General features: G+C 39.7%; 1 protein-coding gene across 2 annotated transcripts in view; it reads left to right on the top strand.

The window, feature by feature from the left end:
- Positions 1-2,010: 2,010 nt before the first annotated feature.
- The window catches only part of tgfbr3 (transforming growth factor, beta receptor III), a 75,034-nt gene continuing 52,397 nt past the window's right edge, over positions 2,011-24,647 (top strand). For both annotated transcript variants that reach the window (XM_044199590.1, XM_044199589.1), the window contains exons 1-2: positions 2,011-2,242; positions 7,469-7,649. In XM_044199590.1, the coding sequence (XP_044055525.1) occupies positions 7,589-7,649 (61 nt within the window). In that variant the 5' untranslated portion in view covers positions 2,011-2,242; positions 7,469-7,588. The remainder of the gene's footprint in view (positions 2,243-7,468; positions 7,650-24,647) is intronic.

The following is a 24,647-nucleotide window of genomic DNA, read 5'->3' as shown; positions in this document are numbered from 1 at the left end:
AAAGGCTCTGAATACATCCTTCCACCACGGTTAACATGGGTGTGAATTTTTGTCTGTTTGTACATGCCCTGTGATAGACTGGAGACCCTGCCTCTCACCCATTGTGTGCCGGGATTGGCTCCAGTCCCCAGGTATAAACACTGGATGGATGAATAAAGCTGCCAAGAGATGGCAGGAAGTTAAAGTTCCCTACATCTTCAGTCTAAAATGTTCAGGTTTGATCTTTGTGCTCTTTACACAAACTGTTGTGTCCTTAAGCAAAGCACCGCGCTCTTACATGTTCACACATTAGACTCTTGTGGTAAAAGTGTCAGTTATCACATGTGGTGGAAAAAGTGTTTTAAGCATTTAGCAAGTACAATAAATAACACCACAATGTAAAAACACCCCAGTGTCAGTAAAAGTTCTGCATTCCAAATAGTATCAAAGTGAAAGCAAGTATCAAAAGTTAGTCATTATTCCAAATGGCCCCTTTCAGAGTGTTATTATCATGATAATTATATAATTAGATCATTATTACTGTTGCATTAATGTGCAAGCAGCATTTTAATGTTGAAGCTGATAGATGTGGCACTAAGTTTAACAACAATATATACTAATGGTTACTTGAATCAAGTGGTTCCCGAACATTTTTTTTAAATACGGCATCCCTTCAAAGTGATTTTTTTGTCTACGGCACACTACCAATCTTATAATTTAACAGCTTTTTTAATATGGTGATTTTGATGTTTAGTCTTCCATTTTCATGTTTGAAAATAAATACTGGGGGACCCTTGTCCTGTCCTCAAGGCATCCCCTTTGGAAACCACTGCTTTAATCTATAGCAATACATCCTATTTTTATAAACTAATCTGTAGCTATCGCTGTCAAATAAATGTAGTAAAGTGAAAAGTACAATAGTTCCCTCTGATATGTAGTGAAGAGAAAGTAAATACTCAAGTCAAGTAAAAGCACCATGTATTTGTACCATATGCAGTACTTAAGTGCTATTTGTTACTTAAACTTAATACCAGAATTATATATTTTCCATGCAGATTTATCTCCCAACATCCCTATTATCTTTTTTTCCAACAATAAGAGAGATATTTAAGCCCTTTCTACAGCAATAGATGCTCAAGTGCTCAGTTGAGGCAAATGTGCAATGATTAGTAACAAGACTCTTGCTTAGCCAGACATTCCCATAATCTGGCATCAAGAACCCCCATATAGATACAGATCACTCCGTGGGCCCTCATGTGATAAGCGTGACCTATAGCGACCCTATACAATAGCATTTTTGAAGTTTTGTATAGAATTGCACTGTAAATGGGGACCGAGTGCTAAAACAAGTCAGCACACAGTCATGCATTCTCACTAAAATGTACAGATGGGTGACAAATGAAAGGAAAACACAGCATGAAGTGTCTTAGCATGGAGTCACGCCACCGCGAGCCTCCAGAACAGCTTCAGTGCTCCTTGCCAAGTCTGTGGAACTCTGTTGGAGGGATGAACACCATTCCTCCACAAGCTATTCCCTCATTTGTATACATCCCACCTTTATTTAATCAGGTCATCTCAATGAGATCAAGACCTCTTTTGCAAGAGAGACCTGAGTACAGCAGATAGAAAGAAAAACAAACATAGCCAGACATAACAATAGGACAAGTTTGTATTATATAAGCTGGTGTCTTGGAGATGGTGGTGGACAGCATTGTCTTACAAATTGGGCCAAAATCTTCCATAGTTGCGAAACTGGGTTGAGATGTGGTGACTGTAAAGGCCGTAGCATTTTATTGACATCATTGTCATACTCACCAAACCACTCAGTGAGCCCTGGTGCACGGAAGCATCTGCATTTGCAGTTTTTCCCTTTAATTTGTCCCCCGTCTGTATATGATACGTAAGAACCAGTGACTGGAGGACCACCTGACACTCTCCTGAGGAGACCGTGCACCCCGCGCGAGGAGGCTCCGCAGCGGCCCGTCTCGCGCACAGTTCAGCCTCCTCCCTCTAAGCCCCGCCCCCAGATGAAGCCCTTAGTAAAAAAGGGAGATAGTAGTAAACTGTTTAAACTTTGAGCGAGAGGGGCTGTTTGCCCACGCTTTGGTGAAATATTACGTGAACTTCGTCCACAGGTGTTTTTCCAAGACAACGGAAGTGGTGTGAATGTTCAGCCGAGAGAAGAACGACTTTGATATCCGCATCCACCGGAGCGAATTTAACTTCAACCAAGTTTACTTGGGCATTTTCTGGAGACTGCATGGTAACGTTACGTCCGCTCGTTTTTAAGGGCAAACGCTTTGAATAGTTACCTATTGGCTTGTTTCTAGAAGAGCATGGTTTAGCAAAAGACTGTCATTGTACACGGTGTCTGTGAATACTGTCAAAAATAATCTTTTCCAGCTTGCTGTGTGTGTACTTAACCGCCCATAAATCCAGCTGAACATCTGTCTCCTGAATCCGTTGACATGCAGCTTTCCCTCCTCCTCTCCCTCTTGAAGCTTCAGGCTATTAGCTAAAAGTGAACTCGTGTTGATATCCACGTTTCTACCGTTTTGCTCATGTTTTATTACAAAACGGGAAATAAACATGAAACACAGGTACAGAGTGTTCATCCAGACCAGTGTTTACAGAGGTATTCCCTTCAGACAGAACAGCGTGACACTGTGTTTTGTGTGTGTGTGTGTGTGTGTGTGTGCGCTCTCTCAGTTGCTGGCAGTCCAGATGATCCTGTGGGATGAAACGTGACTGGCAGTCGGGCCGTGCGTGTAATACTTGAGATAAACACCTAATAAGTCAATAGGAATCCGTTTATTTGCACGACGGTTGAAATTGCCTGCAGTTAAGAGGTTAAGTGCTGTGTATTTCTAACCACTAATGTCAGTCAGTGTTGCTGTGTCAGAGGATGAGGTTGGACCCTGGAGAAACAGCAGAGTGTAGATGAATTAAATTATTTAGCACCGCTTAACAGTGTTAACTCTCCGATGTGTTGCACTCAGGAATTGACACTAACCTTAGATTGTTGATGCATGTTTATTGATTTTTTATCAAATGTGAATGGCCAGTCCTGGGATGTTAATGAAGAAACATTTGAATTCTACATTCTTAGCCAGTCAATTGTATTTAATATAGAGCTGCAACTAAGAAATATTATATACATATAAAATAGTCTGCTAGTCTGTAGCATGTCATGCCTCATGGTGTTTCTGTGTACTGAAATGTGTGTGGACGGGGTCTCTATCTCTGTTAGAAAGAAGGCTGTGAGAAAGACTTGTAATCGGTCAGTCAGGGCTGTACTTTTGTGATGGAAAGCGTGTAAGGTTTGGGGGTTTGTCCGTCCTGAGCCTGCACACATTCACGCTGAAAGAGGAGAAGAGCTCATTTAAGATCATTCACCAGATCATATGACCACATGAATGTCTAGATGACTTATGAAGCAATCTGGTGTCAGATTAGTAAGTCTCAACATCTTACTCAGGTACCACGAGATGCAGTATGTAACACAGACACTGCCTCAGCCTTTTCTGGTGCTGCTCCCTTCGCTTATGGCTTTGTGATCACGGGAACATAGTATATGCCCTCTGGACGTAACAACACTTAACTCCAGTGCATGCATACGTGATGACACAGATATAAGCCAGGCCTTTAACATTGAAGTGACCACAAGTATGCAGCTTGGTTTCAGTAATGTGCAGTACGTTCAGTCTGGGATCTACATGTTCTGATGTACTTTCCAGATCTTTGCGTAAAATAGTTGCTCGGCTTAGACGGTCAGGGTTGAAGAGAAGTCACATGAGGTGATTTGAGTTGTTGCTGCAACAAAACCAGCACCGTGACATGGAGCTTTTGGAGTAAAACCTGTACACTCAACCCAAAACAATTTAGAAAAGGGTAAGCTTTGCTGCCCTAAATTCAACTTTAACAGAGTTCTTTTCAAAATTCTATGTCATCTCTCAATATAATAAGAACCATTTTCACATCAGGTCTTTCAATCCTCAACCCCAGTCTTAACCAACAGAGTAAGAAACTGCTTTCTTTCAGTTTTGAATGTTGCTTTCCTTTTATCTGACTCTTTGCCTCACAGAAGGTATTGCAACATAGTTCTTTCGTTTAGTCAGTGAGGAGATGAAGGTCAAGGAGGGGCATAAATCAAACAGAGGGTACTGGCTCTCCTTGACTAACTGAAAGTGTAATATTTGTCATGATCTTCCAAAATGACTCCCCAGCTGCCACACAGTGAAAGGCCCTTTTGTCCTGTGCAAGCTGCTTGCACTGCAGACCGATGCACCTCGGTACTTTGTGCATCACTTCCCATGCACCCTCTGTAGTTCACCACGAGTCAGATAGCTGCACATCAGTTACTTCCATGTGGTACTGTAATAGTCACGCATGCTGTTTTAAAGCCGTGAACAAGTGCAGTTCCTGTAAAAGCAGCTTCACCACATGGGTTTGACATTCGATACAAGTTACAGTTTTGTTGTCATAAAGAAATGGCTAAAATAAACAGTTAATGAAGAAACAGATATTCACTCTGTGAAGTAGTTTGCATAGTTTAATCTGTGGACCACATCTTTCTAAAAAAAAAATGTTTTGGCTGTGGCTGCAAAACATGCCCTGTAACAAACTAGAATTAGTCAGAGCCAAAACATATTGTTTAAATGATTCTCCAGAATAAATTGGTACCAACCTTTGAACCATGATTCAGCCTTTGAAAAACATGGGCCTAGATTATTGGAATAGAGAAGTTTTGGATATAATAGGTCCTAAATTTACAAATTATAGTAATGCTTGCCAGAATGTATGTGTTTCTAATCTGTTTTCTGAAAAAAGAAAATTCCTCTGCTTCTCTCCCATCCTCTCAGCTAACTGCTTTAATGCAATAGCAGTGATATCTTCTATCTGATGTCTTTCCTCTTTGCCTTAACGGTCCAGTGTGTAGGATTTAGTGGCATCTAGTGGTGAAATTGCAGTTTGCAACCATTTGAATACCCTCCCCTTCCGAGTGTGTAGGAGACACTAAGGTGGCCGCAAAACACACGAAAAAAGCGAACGGCCCGATCTAGAGTCAGTGTTTTGTTTGTCCTCTCTGGGATACTGTAGAAACATGGCGGTGCAACATGGCGACCTCCATGGAAGGGGACCCGCTCCCCTATAGATAAAAAAGGCTTATTCCAAGGATAATGAAGACACAACGATTCTTATTTTCAGGTGATTATACACTTATTAAAACATACTTATAAATATTATATTCCATTTCTGCCAATAGCTCCTCCTAAATGTTACACACTGGACCTTTTTGAAGTCAGTTTGTCAAGTCATTTGCTTATTGCAGAAATATTGGTATTGGCATATATGTCGACTGCCAAACAAAACCGTCAGTACAGATTAGAAATGCCAAAGATATGTTTGAGGTCATTTCAGGAAACAGTGATACCATGATATAGAACGGAGCATTTTTTTTTAACTCTCAAATATCAATATCAAAAAATCCAATTTGGGTTGGGCTATAGTACTTACAGAATCAATACAGAATTCTGGCTGCCAATATTATTTTAATTCAAACAATGAAAACAACAGAAATATTTACATAAAATGGATAAATGTGGAAAAATAGCTGCAAATGAACTAATGGGATTGTACAGGATTTGGCAAAGTGCAATACAGATAATAAACTTCTTGTTTTTAAAAACGTCCCGCAACTCTTATAACATCCTTGTTCCAAGAGTTGTACTCAATTTGCTACATTTTATACTTTCAGTAGAATGAAGTTACTATCGAAGTTGAACAAAAATTGTAAAACTCTTCACGTTTTGTGTAGGGAAATATAAACAATAATGAAACTGATGTTGCAGCTTTCAAAAGAGTATCAAACCATTTTTAGACATCTTTGCGGAAACAGCATCTAGGCTATCTCAATCCTCTGGGTGGGTTTTTCCCATGGCAGCAGCTGAGTGACACCTGAGGGGCGGTGTTGCTAGGAGACGCACTGACAGCTTCTGTGGTGTGCTACTGACTAGAACATGACTTTCATAGCCTACGAATGTCAATAGACATTTTTTCCCCCCCCTTTTTGAACAACCCCACGTAGCGTTGGTTAGCCATTTGAGCCATCTGTCCTTTTACAATATTCAGCATTAATTCTTCCTTTATTGCTACCTCCTAAAGTTTTCTTTTATGATGTTAGTTGTGTGTGCCCTTATTGTATGTCTGTACCTCGGCACCATTGTAAATGAGGGTTTCCCCTCTGTGTTTTCCGAGGATTTAAATAAATAAAATGATGATGATTTGGGAGGACCCATCTTGCTGTTCAAAATGTATTTCACTCGGAAAGTGGAAGCTAGTTAGCCTTGCTTGCTAACTGATTCCCACTGGATTCCACTTTTGTGTTCGTGTTCATTTTAACAACCTGCTGAGTTTTCGGCAGGTCTCACACGCTCAGTGTTGTGTTCATCCCACTACGAAGGAGCGGGTCTAGCTAGTGTTAGCTGTCTCTCTGTCATGGTTCCAGACAGTAGTGGTGATGGCAAATGACCAGACTGTCAAAACTCACAGGAACAAGTGGTCCCGTAGCCTCAGCACTCCGCATGTCACCCAATGATTTGAATCACGATACAGAATAACGTAAGGATTGCTCCAATCACAGATGGGACTAAGCAGTGGCTAATGATATTTGCCCTCCGCAGCTGGTTAACCGCCTATGTGACCACTGGGATTTAAGTGATATAACAGTTGATTTTTAGTGCCCACCCGCACAGATGTTACAGCAGTCAAATTACAGTACCCACATTGTCAGAACCACAAATTCAGGGGGTGCTGTCACTAGAAGAATATATATCACTTCTGATCAAATAAGTACACCAGTCGAAACAAACACAGAGGATATACTGTGTATACTGGTTTCTTAGCAACAATACATTTTAAGTCAAATGTCACTTGATTTTTCAAATGTTCAATTTATTTTATTTATTTGTTTATTTTTTAGGTCGGTTAATTGGAACTCTGTTGAGTGTGTAAGTAGTACATTGACTTTATGGCCTGGCATGGTGGTCACTTGTTTGAGGTTAGATTACTAAAGTTAAAGCTTCAGCCGAGGTCACGCTGATTAGCGTGGTGGTACTAAGCTGCTTACTCAAGACCCCACTGGAGCATCCAGTGTTTCCTGACGTTCTCATTTAAAGTGCGTTAATAACCTGTGGCATGTTCCAAGGTGTTTCACACCCAGCAAGCCAGTCAGCTGTCCCACACTCCTCACACACTCTGACTGGCCATGGGCATGGGAAAGTGTGTGCAGCACGGCCCTTTGAAGCATGCATGACCCCCAATTAACCCTCCTGGATTAATCCCCTGCTCTCCAAACTGCTGCTTCTCCTGTCTCATCTCATCACTCCCACAGGGAATATTAAGCAGAGCCCAGTTCCCTGCTGTTTGTCCATGCTCAATACGACCTGCTTCTTCTGGTTGACTTTCTCTACTTTTGTTCACTTTGCAGCTGGGGCTTGAAGCTGACTTCCTGTAGACTGCTTCATAGAGAGGGAAACCTTTGTGGAAAGCAGGAGAAAGGCCTGTTCACCCATCGTCCTCATACTGAAAGCTGCAGGATAATTACAAAATGGCTAGAAGATCCCTCATTCCCTTGTTACTTCTTGCAATATGCTGCCTGGCATCTGCAGGTAAGTTTCTCTCATTGCTTAGCTACATGTGAAACTAATAGAGTTATCAGCTATACAAGACTGTTGTTTGTTCACATTCATACAAATAATTAAATTCTTATTGGTAGGAGCCAAAGTCACACCCATGCAACTCTGCTATCAGGAATAAATGATATTGACTGTGCACCATGCCTTGCAGTGCTGTGTTGTCAGACAATCACAACTTTGCCCATACTCTGGGTTTTTCCACTGTCTCTCCCAGCATGCCTTTCTAGACAGTGCTTGTCAGATTCGTGAGTAAGAGGGATTTACATTTAAGGAAGTGCTGACAGGTTCAACCTTTAGAATACAAACACCCAGCAGGCCGACATGCATCTGTCAGGTTGATTGGAATGAGACTCGCAAATACCCAGTAATACAGACATTAAACTGGCAAACCAAACACAGAGAGAGAATAATCAAGTGAACTGCTACAAAGGTGAATACAGGAAATGTATTCATGTTATCAGTGTGTCATATCAGTTAATCTAAGGCTATGGGTGATGCCACTGACTGGCACAACCCACCCCATATGAACCTTTTCCAGTTGATGAGAAATATTGTACCTCTCACTTTGAAGAATATGCATGTTACTTATGACCTTTTATTCTCCACTAAGTTCTTGTGAATATGAGCAACAGTTTCATAGAGAGCTGCGACTTCTACACCCTACCACTGACTTTACTTTGCCACAGTCACCTCTGTCTTCTTAAGATTGCTCTACTTGTTTCTGTACATTGCTGAGATTGTTTCTGACTGCAGGAGGCAATGACTGACTTCATACTCAGTGCGCATAGGAACATAGGAATAGGAAACATAATTCATGAAATAACCTAATCTAATAATAATCCTCATAAAAATTGATGTCAAATGTATTACTCCTCTGTTGACTGGTATATGACTATTAGACCCCTGGAAACATCCTCTGCCACACAGGGAGTCAAGACTAAAAGTCTACAGCCACACTAGTGGGACTGTGCGGTTGTCCTTAGGCACAGTGGTGCTTTGAGCTACAGGTTAACATCTGCACCCTAACATTTTCTAATTAGCACCAAACACATAAGCTGTGTCCCAATTCCACACAGTCTGAGCAGGTTTGGAGTATGTATTATGTTCACTCTAAAAAGAGACAAAATCAAGTATACTAAAAAAAGGCAGTATGCCTACTAAAGATGTTTTGAGTATGCTGTAGATAAATATTATTTTTCAATTAAGAAACTTGAGGTGTTTCACCCATAGCTGCAAAAAAAACCAAAAAAAAAAAACCCCCAAAGATTTGTGGATAGTGTTGAGACAGCTCCAGGAAAATCTCATAAAACAAAAAATATAATATTAAATATTTGGAATACCATTTTGCCTTTATTTGTATAGTTAAATTAGCAGAAGCATTTTAAAGTTGCAGTTTGATTGACATCCAAATGTGCATGTATTGTACCATTTCCTGTTAGTATAAAACAGTACAGTATGTTGATTTCTTGTATACTAACTGGAAAAATCAGTTCTCTATAGAGAATAGTATATAGCATATACTGTAATCAATTAGTATGGATTTGGGCCACAGCAAAAGGACAGCTGAAGCTGAGGCCTAAACCAAAGTATTGGTCAAATTGGAATTTTGACCCGATGATAGCACTAGATAAAAAGTCAGATGATCACCAAAGTCACATTTCATCCTTTGGGGGACCTGAAAGTCTGTAGCAAATTATATGGCTAACTAATAGTTGTGGATACATTCCACTCTGAGACAAAAATGTTTGTGGCGCTAGATGATATATCACTACATTCATTTAACATAATAGCGTCACACTAATTTCATGTTTGGTATGGTAATGAAAATGCAAAATTTCAGGCAAATTCAAAGAGGGTGGCGCCAAGATTGGCCAATCAGATCCAACAGCAGCCAGGGAGCCTCTTTATCTCTGCCCTTGTTTAACAACAAAAAGATTGAGTCTAATTGAAAATTATAATCCAAAATAGTTTCTTTCTCAACAGTAAAGGCACAGTTATTAAAAATGCTTATTTATTCCTTTTTTGATTAAATTGCAGAAATCAATGTTGATGTTCTGTTTCTAGTGAGAAGTTGCGTTTTGGTCTTTTCTGTACTGGCTCGAAGTGGGTGGAGTTTCAAGTTGTTGTGGAGTTGGCCACTAGATGAAATTTGAAGAACTGTCACTACAGTAATGTCGACAGTGGCTTCAAAATTCAGTGGCGATTTTTGTCGTTTGGTAACTCGACCAAAATACTCAATTTACCGACCGAGGTCTGACACTCAGCTCCATAGACGGATGAAAAATCTGTCAAGTTGGCAACAATCTGGCACGAACCACACTGACAATCTAGTGTACATTCCTCTTTTCTATTTTTTCAGATTGTGAGATGTCCTGTTTACAGAGACTGGTTTCGCAATGTACGACTTTGGGCCTGAACTCGCTCCAGCTTTAACCTGCAACATCCCGTGTTGATTTTTCCGTGGTAGCACAGGAATAATTACCTAGTAGGAGGCATGCTAGTTGGCTAGCGTTCCAAAAAAGTGTGGTTCGCGTTTTTCATGCTTTCAGTGTAATTGCCACCTAAGGTTATTATTTCAAAAGTTCTCTGGAGGTTTGAACCGCACTCCAGAGAGCTGACTTTTACTCAAACAATAGCAGTGTAGTCAGTATGTGCTGTGGGTAGAGCAAACATAATTTCTCCCACAATGCCAGGATCTCCAACACAATGAAGCCACGTATGAAGTTTTCCTCTAAATTCTTCCTCATACAGCACGATGCATTGTTGTACTGTGTCACAAGGGACAGATATTTACAGTTGGACAACCAAATGCCCTTTCCTCCAAAGTCCACTGGCAGCGAGTGTACTTAATGATTTATGGACAAATCTTCTGATGTTCTTCAGTTATCCAAACAGTTGATTTTTGAGCAGGTAAAATACAGTCCAATGAACACATTTTCAAGAAATTCGTCCACCTCCATTTGGCCAAATTAACTTAATTTTTCACTCAGTGGTAAGTTTATCAATTTTTTCATCTTTTTTATACACCACCACTCCTGCTTATCTTTCACATCTCTCTTTTTCTGTCTTTTTCTATCATCTCGCAGCATCTGTGTAAACAGTCACATCTGCCCTCTAAACTTGTCAGGAGAGCTCTTGCGTAATGTTTAGATTAGTCTGCAATGAGTCTTCTCTCAGCGTAATGCAATCCAGGATCTGGGCCTCCCATAACTCTTAAAAGTCAGACTGAGAGCACCTTGATGTCCATATTTCAAGTCTCTGCTCTGGTGCTTCACTCTGTTTTTTGCTGTTTATAACTTTTTTCCCTAAATCCTTACTACCATTTTGTGGTTGCCTCTCCTCAGCTTGCCAAAACGGGTGAGTTTGGGTTTCGCTGTGAAATAGAGTCTTGTAGGAGCCATGCGAGATATTAATTTGAGGCACTTGCCAGAAAGATCAGCAGGATGCTGGTTATAGAGGCACAACGTCGGGCTGGCGGTTCACTGAAAAACACACCAGCATCATTGATCGCAGAAGTACTTTCCCCTCCTCTTATAGCCTTTCCTGATTTAACTTACGTATTTTATTTTACTTATGGTGGCTTGATGAATGATGGAGCTATTAGTGCGAGCCTGTCTTTAGCTATTCATTGTGGAACCACATAGTCTTACAACAGCATTGTTAAGTAAAACAATAACGGGAAAAAATAATTGAAATGTCTTATATTCACAGTCCATACGTACAGTAAAGTAAACAACTTTCTTTCTGTCTGCATTTTTGTATACTCTTGGCAGACAAGAGTCACTGTGATGCCAAAAGTGGTTGTAATGTTTTTTTCCCCTCCACAGTTGGTTCGTCTTTATATCCACAATGCTTTCTTAGGGCCAGCAAGAGGGGGGACTGCCAAGATGCATTGTGCAACCACTGTAATCTGAGAGGTGGGGTAGCCAGGGGGAGGAGAGAGTCAGGCGCAGGCGTGGGTCGTCTAGTCCAAATCGACACACTCCACACACGTACAGAGTGCCAAACCGACAAAGTCCCTTCCAGCACGCTAAACCAGATGTTGCCCTGTGATTCATTCGAGGAGCCGGAGCAGCGCAGCACAGAGGCAGTGTGCTGCTACGCAGAGTGGTTGGGATGTTTACATAGCAACGGGAGTCCCGTGTGTGTCTAATAACAGGTCTGCTCTCCCCCATGGTGAGGCCATCTTAACAGCGCTGTCAAGGAGGAGGCAGCCATTCTGGCCCTGTCTGTTTATATCTTTTACTTATTGAATAAGGTCACCCTAGTATTACCGGGTTCAATTAACAGCAGTGTATAAGTGAGATTGGGGGATATTTACTTTGATTTACTCACTCTTACTCTCTAACTCTGTCCGTCACTCTCTCCCACAAACTCACACAAGAAAGACTATAGCAGACAGGTCTTTACAGATAGCCTCATATCTTCGTCCAGGTCCATCATATCTTGGCAGCCTCCCGTTAAGAGGACGCTTACGCAAATCTGCAGGAGTAAACCCAATCCCGCCCCCTTCCCTCTCCCTTTCTCTCTCTCTCTCCATAGTTCCAGTAAGCAGGCGTGTAAATAATTTCGGTCAAAGCCAGTAATGGGAGACAGCTGGGGTGATCGTGCGTTTTCCATTGTGTTTCACAGCCCAAAAAAAAAAGCCACTGGAGCTGGGGAGCGTAAGAGTAAGATAGTGTGACTTCATTGAAGAAAGAGAGAGTAATTGTAAAAATGTGGACTCCCTTTATTCAAATAACCTTCAGAAGCAGCAAGAAAAAACATGTTGTGCTATCACGCCACAAAGGTTGAGGTGCATATTTTATGTTTTAGCCATAACCAGTGTGAGTTTATTATAACTTTAGTTGCCTAGTCATTTGCAAAGGTGCCAACTTCAGAGTGCATGACTTTTTATCTGCCAATAAAAGTCCTAATATGGGATTCTTGCTGAGGGCTTCCAGGTGGTGTCTTTCAACAGACCAGGTCCTCCTGGGACCTCACCTTCCCCCACTCCATTTCCACCAGATGAGTCCTGTTGAAAGACCATGTCCCAATTTTGGAATGGTCCTTTGGAAAACAGGAGTGTCTATCCAAAAAATGACAGAAGGCCCTTTACTTTGCCCTAAATGACAGATATTTGGGTTAGATCACAAACATACACAGACACACACACACACACACACACAATTGGAAATGCTCTCCTTTTCCACTTGTTTTTCAAAATTTGATTTCAGATATCTAATAGAGGGTAGTTGTGGTCGAGGTTGTTGTAGGAATAAAATAACCATTAGCTGCAGTGGTATACCCTTTAAAAAGTACTGTGATATGCTGTTATGGTAGCTGGAATATAGCCTACTCTTGTCATTATTTGAAGCATCTTTACAACAAAAAACTGATGATATAAGTTATATAACATAATTTAGTAGCACATCTCTGTGTTGCAAGTTTGTAGCATTCCCTCCACTTCATGTATATCATCTGCTACTTTTGTATCTTTTACTGAAATTCTATACATTGCTCATTTATTGTCTGGTAACTGTTCTAGCAAACCTATTATTTATCACACTTTCCGTTTGTTAACTGTCCAGTAAAGAGGCCCTCCCAGCATCCTTTGTGCATGTTACTACACGAGGCAGCATGGCATTTGACAAGTCGTTCGTCTTTTTTGCCCTCCCTTTCCTGAAGATGAAGAAGAGGAATGTAGTCCCTTCCAGCTTGTGTGAAAACACTGTCTGCCTTGCCCTTTCTCACCTCTCTGGCTCCTTCACACTGGGTTCACACACTTGCACAAAGGTCCAGCATTGTTTCACTCTTGGCTTTCTGTTGATGGCAACCTGCTGCTTCTCAAAGGCCTCTTTTGTCACTTCTGAGTGATGATGTTTTTGTAAAATATCACAGGATCAAAGACATCTTTTTGGGCTGCTATTTGATTGATGTAAAAAAAAAAACCATCAATGCACTAAATGTGCTTGGTATTATGGATTTAGCAAAATCCTTTCCTCATGCCCCTTAACAAATCAGTGAGCCCAGACCTATCTGTTGATTTTTCCTGGGTACGGAAGGGTGTGTTTGTCTGCGTATGTCAATGTGGATGTTAGGTTAGAACAGATGCGTCTAAATATGCCTCTTCTTGATACCCAGAAACAATATCATTGTGATCCAGATCATCCAGTTGAGACATGGTGTGGATAAAATGTGGCATAATAGACTTTCAAATGTAGGTGCATTATGATTAACAGTATTGTGTAGGCTCTACAACATGTTTGCAAACATCTTGACATTCTGTTGGCTTTTAGAATTTCCAGATAGTAACTCAATAAGCATCCTTCAAGCTTTCAACTGACCTTTTACCACAGTCGGTCTGACATTGATTTTCCATCACTGCTGGTGGATGATATTAAATACATACGACAGATGATTCAACACAAATGAAATGAGGCTGATATCAAGTAGGACAAGACAAGTGACCCTAGGGCACGCCTCCCTGCACTCCCTACTGGGTTTGGATCTTTGTGAATATAGATGAAGTGGCTGCTCCCGAACCCCAACCAAGCTGCTGCCTGAGAACATGGCTTTTGCAGGCATCTGTGATTGATGAGTGAGATGACCTTGGAGCAGCAGGACAGACATCTCTTTCCATTGCCCTGTTTAACCAGAAAAGGCACTCCTGCTCGGGTACTTTTAGTACTGCTAAGTACTGCAATGTGCAGAGTGAGCTGATGGCTGATGCTGTCCACATAACCACTGTAGAAAAAATCCACTACACTGTTGGTGCTACTGCAGCATTTTGCACACTTTCTGTCATTACCAACCGAGCCTTCACTTGTTTTGTTTCTGCTCAGGATGTGGCAATAATTAATTTGTCTGAGCGCTCCCTCATAAAGAATTATGTAGAAATGTTTTTCATGTTTTACATTTTTAACCGTACTGGTTTAGTTTACCGATACTGGACTAGTGTGAGGGTCTTAGTAGGTCTTTACCTTTTACTACTTTTTTGATACACGAACAGCCTGTTCTTGTTTCATGACTGCGCTGACAACTTTTTTGTTCTTTGATATTATAGGTCCAGACAGCACATGTCAGCACCCATCAGTAAAGACATACAGTGGTGACACAGCCAGTAAAGTCTTTAGTGATATGCACACATGCTTGGTCTCTCCCAGCTGTCTCACTTTACACAGTGGCTCCTGTGTTCCTCTGGGAATTAGCCTTGTCATCCATCTCTTCAAAGCCCTCTGATTTATGTCTGCATTTAGAGGTAGAGAGAAATGTACCCACTTCCATCCCCTGTGCTTGCCTGTGGCCTTCGTATGCTGCTCGTAATTGGTCAAGTATTTTCAACTAATGGTGATGGTTTACCAATAGGTGTCCACTTCATCTGTCAGGGCTGATGAATAATAGCCAGGCTCACTGTCAGTAACAGAAAAGAGTGTTACCTACCTTTCATTGCACATAATATATGAACTACTGCACCTTTATCAAACAGAACCATTTAATATTGTTTTTGATCAGCAGATAGACATCAGACATATACCAGCAGAAAGTGTACCCCCTTCCCCCACAAACACACAATTTTATAGTTTCAGTTTAATTTACTCACTAAAATCTGGGATAAGAAAAATCCAAACAAACCTGATTTCACTGTAGTTAATAATCTCATGAAAAGATACAACAATTCAACATAATACAACATATTTTATCAGAAAGTATCAGTTTACTTTTAAGGAAACATGATTATACGTTTAGTGCATTAAAAATGAAGGTATTTATATAGCATTTGTAATTTGTAGCCATCTCTAGAGATTGCAATGTAATGAAAACCTGACTTTTCCGCCATGAGGTTGACATTTGTGGTTTTAACTCAACAACTATTGGATGGATTGCCATGAAATCTGGTACAGATATTCATGTCCCCCTTAGGATAAATTGTAACTTTGATCCTTTAACTTTTCAAATTTTCACAATTTTCCAATACTTTTAATACATTTATGACCAATTACCTGCAAAACTAATACTATTCCCATCAACCTCAGCTATACTTAGCATATGTTGTTATGCTAACACGTTAAGCTAACATGTGGTAATGTGGTAAATATACCTGCTTAACATCAGCATGTTAGTCTAAGCCTTTGCAAATGAGAGAGATGCATTTCTATTCTATTCAGTGCCTTCACTGTTGCTGAAGTTCTTACATCCACATACAATTCTATTGTCTGAACACCTGTTAACATACTTAAGAACTGAAAAAAGCTTTGCCTGCATATCCATACTTGTGTTTGCTCCACATCTCCCACATAGATAAAATATAATCCATTGAAACTCCTGTCATTTATCAGTTTTTTCAATTATATGCCATCTGACAAGATTATGGTAGATTAATCTACCAATAAAGAGTGTTTGGGTGATATTGAGTTTCAGACAGGTTTGCGGGATATCTGACTTCAGATTTTACACTTTGATGGGGGAGTTTACGACTTCCTTAATGGAGTTCAAGCTCACCCCTGCCCTCCTTCCTTCATCCCAGTCCAGCTTCCTCCTCTTATGTTCCCAATTTTACCGTCCAGAGATAAATCCTTTTCATAGGCAGGCCAATGAAGTGAACTTACACTACCCTTATGAAAGGCTTTACTCACTTCCTGTAGTAGTGGCTCAAGGTTCAGGGGTGAGTGGGCTGTGCTAATGTCAACACTGCCGAGCTAGTGATTCTTTAGTCCAAAGTCCCTTAGGAAAACAAAAGCGGGCAGAATAATACGTTCCCTAAACTGGCTTGCGTGGTTCATGGTCCATGGGAATCATGCCCTGCAGTAAAAAAGAAAGGAGACCAGAGGATTCATTTAATCCTGTAGTTCATATGGGAACTGGGATATCTTAGGTAGGGAGGAGATATATTGAAACAAAGAGGCCCCTTTGTGCTACTTTGTATTTATTGTAATTACATTGTCCTTATTATATCTTTGCATTATTGGACAAGTGTATTCAAAATAGTTTTATGAAGCATGTGTTGACACGTGTGAGGTAATCTTCACCACTTTGACTTTCTTATGCATCTGGAGAAACATAATTAGCCTGCTTGCTGAAGGATACTGGGAACTAGAGATGTGAGGATGTGTATACACACACAGAGGGAAGGTTCTGTTTGTTTATCTTCGGAAATGGCTTTGTGGGAATATCAGATTTGTCCCTAACTGGCACACAGACTGACATCACTTCCTGTACCCAAATCTCAAAGGGGCTCAGTGCCACTGTGTGGAAGGCAACAAAGTGCATTCTTTGGAAACAGAGGCGTTTATCTCTAGTAAGATAGGAGAAGACTGTAGTGATAAATGCACCTAGCAGGGAGGGTCTTACTTTTGTAGTCTTTCAGTTTTAAATTTAAAGATAAATATACATGGCCCACTTTCCAGTTTCCAGTTTTAAACTTGGAGTTCAATCAGTACTTTGAAAGTGACAGAAGCTTTGATGATAGTATAAAATATGGGTGATTTTGTCTAGATCTAAAACGATTAATTTAAAAAGAAAGATCATCAGCAACTACTTTGATAATTAGTTTATTGTTTAAGTAATTGTTTAAGCAAAAATGCTCAACATTCCAGCTTTTTAATTGTGAGGATTTTATGCTTTTCTTTGTCTTATGTGATAGTAAACTGATTATTTTTAAGTTTTGGACTATTGGTCGGGCAAAACAAGACATCACCTCAGGCTTTAAGAAATTTATGATATTTTATAGATCAAACAAAACAGTTGCAACCTTAATTTTGTCAGTATTTTTAGTATCTGATACTATTAACAGTACATGTATTCTTCAGTTTTTCATTTTTGGTCATCTTCTCAGTGAAATTATTTCTGTTCTATCCATTATGTTGGTGGAGTAATAGATACTTATATAAAATGTGTGATAATATGACATCAGCCTACATGCGATTACAGTAAGCACTTCATAATGTTAGTGTTCATTTGGATATAATCAGGGAAAGTACAAACACAGAACACTTTGAAGCATTGAAAATTATTACAGCATTGATTCTGTTCTGGCTCCAGGCCCCCTAAAAGTCCTATTCAGATTCCCCAAAATTCTTGTAATTCTTGTCTCATCCAATTTCACTGATGTTTTTGTAATTATTTTTATGTATGTGGTTGGTTTTGTTACTTGAAAATAGCTGGTTCAGACAGATCATTTTCAAGAACTGCAAGACAACCGGTAGTCTGCATAATGTCAATTTACAAAGTGATAAGTTTCTTTCCTTAAAATACGATGTGGTTGCACGTTGAAAAAGCTTGTAGTTTGGTGAAAGGTGTGAAAATTAAAGCAGGACTTTTAATCACCTTAATTTTATTACACATTATAATAGTCAGGAATACAGCATATCTGTAAGAGAAATTAGTACATAAATCTTTAACAAGGTTATAGTCCAAAAGGGGCCTGCCAAAGAATGTGTCTGACATCACTGCCTGGACCTCACACTGTTTAAATATATCAAAAGTAAGTATTTATTCAGTATCTCCCTTCTTAATTTGGATTTACTTTGTTCACTTCCTGTCTTACCTCCAAGACAATCACAGACAAGCCTAAATGCATTTTAGGCAATGTAAAATATTAGGATATAATTCACATCTTTTTACAGAAAATAAATTCCTCTTGTACATGGTCTTGTAATGCCTTATCTAGTATTGTTGTTAGAATCAGTCTGTGTGTATTTAGTGCTAATCCTCCAAAAAGGCATAACTGAAGAAATAAACATTTAACTCGGGGGTGGTTAGGAGAAAAAGAGGTAGATTAAGGAGCATGTTAATCATGATTGTTGTCTTTCATGTTAATGTCCTTTACTTCTTGGATAGAATGAGTTAAACTGTGGGGAACCGTGGTCATGAACTGTGCAGGGACGGACCACCAATAAAAAATGTAACTGATGCATACTAAAATAAAGGTCCACTGATTTCTTGAGAAATGAAACCTAAATGCATATTGCAAAGTAAATTTTAATTTGAAGTAATGTGCATGGAAGTTACAGATCTTACACTTCAACTGCTTACAGTGTACGCATTTGAATGGTCTCGAGCGCTACCACTTCATCTGAAATTTCAACTATCTTTACCACTTACATGTCAACTAGCATTTCAACTATTGAATTTTACTCTTCAATTGACATTTCAACTGCTTTCATCGCTTGGTCTTCAAGTGACATTTCATCTGCTTTCATCTCTTACTTTTCAACTGACATTTCAACTGCGTTAATCTTACTCTCCAAGTGCCAATTCAACCACTTTTATCTCTTACGCTTCAACTAACATTTCAGCTGCTTTCATCTCTTACTCTTCAGTTGACATTTCGACTGATTTCTTCTTACTCTTCAAATGACAATTCAGCTGCTTCCATGTTACTCTTCAAATCACAATCCAACTGCTTTCATCTCTTACTCTTCATCTGACATTTCAGCTGCTTTCATCACGAACATGTCAACTGACAGTTCCACTGTTTTCATCTCTTCTTTAACCAAGAGTTCATCTGATTTCAGTGATTACACTTCATGGACACTTCAAGCTCACTTTCTCACTTACACTTTGATGATTTCAACTCCTTTCAGTGCTTGAACTTCAACTGAGTCTTCAACTCTTTTCAGCACTTTCACTTCAACTGATACTCCAACTTTATTCAGTGCTGTCACCTGAACTGAAACTTCTTTCAGCAATTCACTTCACTTTAGTAACAGTATTTTGACTGCCACTCCCACTTGAAGTTTTTTCAGTATTTCAACTTTTTCAAATGTTTCAACTTCAAATTTTCAGCAGCAGGCAGAAATATTTTGCGATACTGAGTATTGTCGAGCAGCTATACGTTGATCATGGTAACCAGTAAGTTGAAGAGTATCAAGCTCAAGTGGCTTGGGCAAACTCCAGCTCAAGTCATGTAACTTCCTGTGACTGTGCCCACTTACAGTGAAAGTGGTGATGAAAGTTTATGATCTGCATAAGTCAGTCATTTTTTCCACCTACGAAACTCCACCTAACTTCTCACTTTCACAGCTAAAACCACAAAATCTTTTGAAACTGTTATATGTGGTTTTTGCACCTGTGACATTTATCATAGTTGCCTGATCTGATACGCGTCACTTTGGAAGCCTAGTTTTTAATAAAGTTAGTGAAGTCTGCTGACTCCAATGAAAACAGTCCTCACTTTGTCTTTACAAGAGCAAATTTGAAGGCACCTTTTAGTTTGATTGTGGCCATGTAGAGCTGTCCCGAGCTGATCTGCAGGATTCTGGATAGCGGCAGATAACAATAATAATTGGCTAAATAAAGTCTGATCAATTTCTGATCCTTTGTTTGTTTGCTTCAGGTATACCAGCTGTCAAAAAGGCCCATTGAGCCCTACAACAGAGTAACATCTCCTAATTTGGTTATGTGCGTGTGAACCACAGAGCACAACAAGCTGCTGGAGGGTCAATGGGTGGTACCCAGTTTAGTTTATATTGTTTTGAACTGTTTTCTTTCAGAGTTTCAGATCTTTCCCCTGTTAAAACAGTGTCACAAATCCCAGCATGCAAAGCAGGGCATGTTTGATGTAACAAGAGTGTTGAATCTCCACAAGGCATTTTTTGAGAATCAAAATTAACTAAATTAAGTGTTTGTAACATTGCAAATGCTGCAATACAAAAACAGATATTTACAGACATTCAAATACTTTCAGATTTTTAAATCCTATTTTAAACGTTTTACATGGTTTTATACAGTAGTTAAAATCTTACTTAACCATTCAAATAATAGTTTCAGTTAAAAGAACTGTGAATGTGACTTGACCTCACAGGGGGGGGTGGGATTGGGGCGATGATGAGATGTTGATGTTGAGTCTGTTGGGCCGGATCAGGATCTGGCTGTCTTGTCCATGTTAGCTTTTGGTCCTAAAGTCTCGTCTGTTGCTGATTTAGCCTGACACAGAGAGTGCTATGAGAACTAGGGTCCCCTTCCATGAATGTTAATGCAAAATTCATCGTCAGTATTCAAAGTTAAAAAATGGGTAGGTAGTTGGTTTTTCTGGACTGAGATTGATGTACAGTATAATGAAGACATAGGATCATTCATCTTTATGCAACTTATAGTATTTCAGATATCACAGATCAGATTTTGCCGGATGCTGGGGAAATTAAACGTCTCATCAACGTCTTTTCAAAATTAGTGTTAAGCTCAACGAGTGTACTGTAATTAACCTGCACCTCTTTTGGTAATAGATAATTGTTGTAAAATTGTAGGATATAGTTAGGGTTACACTCTGCCATTCATCTTTTATACAGTTGCTAGTCTAATCTCTCTGAAGACATATGATACATTTTATAGATTAATATTACAGCTGGAGTATGAGATTTACAATCAGATTTTGCTGTATCTGTTAAGGCGGTATTTTTGGTATAGTCTGCAGAGTGTCTGGTGGGCCCAGGCTGGACTTGTTTTTCAGGCAGATTGAACAACAGCTTCTCTCATTCCTCTTATGTGGGTGTTTGGACTGGCCAGCTAAAAGGCACTAGTAGCATCTGGACAGGACATACTCTGTACTCCATCGATGACCAAGGAAACAGAAAGATTGCTGGAGAGGAGGGGAGACAGAAGCGGGGGAGAAAGGCAGACAGACAAGGTGACCGAAGACACAAAGCTGTGGCGGGGCCAACAGTAGCGAGCATTTTTATCCTCTAAAACTTTTTTCCTGTTCATGGAGGTTGTAGGCTGATGGTAATAGCATATGTGATGGGATTGGAACTCAGTTAGTTTCAACTAGATAGAGCAACTGAATGAGTGATGAAGGCCTTTGTCTGCTGTTATGTATCATTTTAAAAGTTTATTTTAAAGGTTCATAGATAATTTTATAGGCTCATAGACAGACTATAGATTATCATAGTGAAACTACTGTATGTCCATATAGCTCACGATTGAGTCATTTGCATTGAATGATTTGTGTGAGACTTTTATCAACCTGATCTAATAAAGTAAATAACATAAATGGTTCATTTGAAAGCATTAATTGATTTCCTGTAATTCTAAATGATTATTTGACAAAACATACAATATATAAAAAATAAAAGTCTAAATCCCCACTAGTTGCCCCACAGCCTGCAATGTTCACTAAACCCCACAATCTGGAAGTGATGGATGGATTGAACAAAATATTTATGACGTTTCTATTCTTACTGAATTACCAGTAGCTGCTATAATCAATATTTTTATATTACCATGGACCAAATGACTATGTGTAATGTGAAAGTAGTTGCTCATAGTGATGAACCCATAGAGATTATTCTCAGTGTCTTTCAGCTCATTGTTTTAGTTTAACTGCCAAAACTTAACTTTTTGGTTCAGTCTCACAGCTCTTATTAGTGTAGTTACCATGCAGCTGTTTTCAAGGCAAAAGCTCTGTTAAACACGCTGTATGCTACCTGCCCAGCGCCAAATGGCAGACAAAGTTAGCGGCTAGCTGGTGAACATATTTCTCTCAGGAGTTGGTGGAGACAAAACTAGAGCTAAAAGGAGAGGATATTGGACTTATACTATTCATCAGATGTAAAGCTACTGTATATCAATTTAAAAATGATAATATGTCAGTGTTGTGTTTCAGCTTGTTTTTGCAGCCCCCAATCAGCAGAAAGATCAGTAAATGCAGGTTTAAGCTAAAAATGTAAAATTTGTCCTAAGACTGGCACAAGAGGAATGACCACAGCATCATAAAAATCACAAGGTTGTTTTCTTTCTCCTCTTGTCAGCAACAACATGCTCAGTGGTAGTCATACTGCTCAGATCAGATTATGAACTATTTTGTGTGCTGAATTGACATTTTACCCTGAGTAATTTTGTCCTCCAGTTCATGAATTGTTCAAAATACGAAGGGTTTATCTTCTAAAGAGCATGAATGTGCTCAGCAAATTGACAGTCTGCTTGTAAGATTTTGATATTTCTTGTGTACAAGTGGAAATTTTGGCCAGATGGTGGCACTAGAGGAATGTGGATCATCCAAGACATTAGGATTCATCCTCTGGGGACCATGATTAAGTATTGGGGATTTTTATGAAGATCCAAGCATTAGTTATGGAGATATCTTGTCATTGACTATAGTGTTAGTCATGGTGCAGATGAAAGATCAGAGAGGTAACCAAAATTGTCATGAATCATCTTATGGGGACATTGAATATCTATGAAAAATCTCATAAAAGCCTAGCCAGTATTTGTTGAGATTTCTTCCTCTGGAGCGAAGTATTGAACAGACAGACTGACTGATATTACCTTTCTTAGGCAAAAACAATACCACGAAACTTTGACTGTCCTACTTTTCTATCCATGTGGTACCCTTTTCTCCCACATGCCTCCCTTTTCTGTTGTATTTTTAAGCAGTTTAAAAAATCAGATCATTGCCCAACGTGTATTGTAATGTTTTGGCAGTCTCCCAGAAAGAACTCCGTTTTTCTTTGTTTGTCTGGCAGTTGTTTGTTATTCTCCATGTGTGAGGGGAAAAAGTGAGTTGGAGTGCCCTCAGACGTGTTTGTGGGAGTGAGGCATGATGACATGGTTAGAGAGGGAATAGGCTTCGGTCCTTTGGGAGGAAAAGGGAGGGGGGGTTAGGCGGGGATTGAGATATTGATGCACCACAGGTTTTTGCAATTAAGTCTTGTCCTTTTATCGCTATAGCAAGACCTTGCCATTTTTTTAATAAATGCATGCTCCCAATAAGAGTTTCAAAGATGTGAGTAACCAGAGTGAATTCACAAGCAACGAGTCAAAGCAAAGAGTCAGCACAAGGTTCCAGGTTGAGACATCTGTCAAGGGCTTGGGATTTGTCTCAAGAGACAAATATGGTAACAATAAAGCCTCTGTGTTTTTCTCACAACAAGGAGTGGGGAGCTATGCCATACATGGTCTCTGGCTTTATGATGATCTTACATTGGCTTATTGGACAGCATGGAAAGAGAAAACAATAGCTATGTGTTCTGAGCAACAAAAAAAAGTTTCCCCCCTAGCTGTACCCCACTGCCTAGGCACCATGTTTTTGGAGTCAGTTTAACATTGTTATCTAACTGTCTTTCACTTAGACTTTAATGATTTCCAAATGTACCATCTGATTGCTATTGGCAACCTTTGCGTGTTTAGCGTGATGTGTTTGAAATATGAGTGGACTTTGGCTGGCACAAGGCTGTGGGGTAAAACACAAGGTCGGACCCCGAGAAAAAACCTGACCAGACGTTCTCATAGTATACATTACTCTCTAATGGAAGACCTGTTTGGAACCTCACTCAGTGCTGTGTTTTTGTGCCACCCTGACTTCACGTGAGATTGGTGTATTCTTGTGTGCAAGTTACACCTTGAATGTGTTTAAGTGGGTCATACAGATATAAAACATAAAGGAAGTTCCTGCAAGAGCAAATGTGGATGTTAAGTGCAATCCTGTAAACATAAGTGAATCTGTGTATAAGTCAAGTAGTCCAGATGTTCACAGATCACTGAACTGTTCATTACGGCTTACTGTGCAGTAGACAAAACACAAGACCCAACAGACTGAGCTTCAGTGTCCTTACACCTTGCTGAGTGCTGCTTTGCTTGATTGACCAGGCTCACTCACTTTTTTTGTAGTCATGGGTGCTCTGATGTCTGTGACTGAAATGAGAGCATCTACTAGAGCGTGAAAGAGAGATAAGTGTCCATCCCTATCCCTTTGTCCTAGTCATGCACCAAAATGGAACTTCATGGCAGATAAAAGCCTGTTCATTTTGCCACTGTCAGTACTATTTTTGAAAACAAGTTATAGCTATCATAAGAAATAAAAAATGCTCACATAAAATGTTTTTGCTTTTCAAACTCCGAGTGGTTTCATTTTAATATGTTGCAGGCTAATTTATTGAGCCTGTTTACATTGCGGCCGTAAAAGGCTATATTAATATTGGGCTTGTTTTGGGCTTGTATTTGAAGCTGCGGTTGCTTATTTGTCTCGCGAGAGTTGGCAACACTGGTTTGCAGTTT

Source organism: Siniperca chuatsi, linkage group LG6, assembly GCF_020085105.1.
Source record: "Siniperca chuatsi isolate FFG_IHB_CAS linkage group LG6, ASM2008510v1, whole genome shotgun sequence".
NCBI classification, from domain to species: Eukaryota; Metazoa; Chordata; class Actinopteri; order Centrarchiformes; family Sinipercidae; genus Siniperca; species Siniperca chuatsi.
This window is presented reverse-complemented; position numbering and strand designations above follow the sequence as displayed.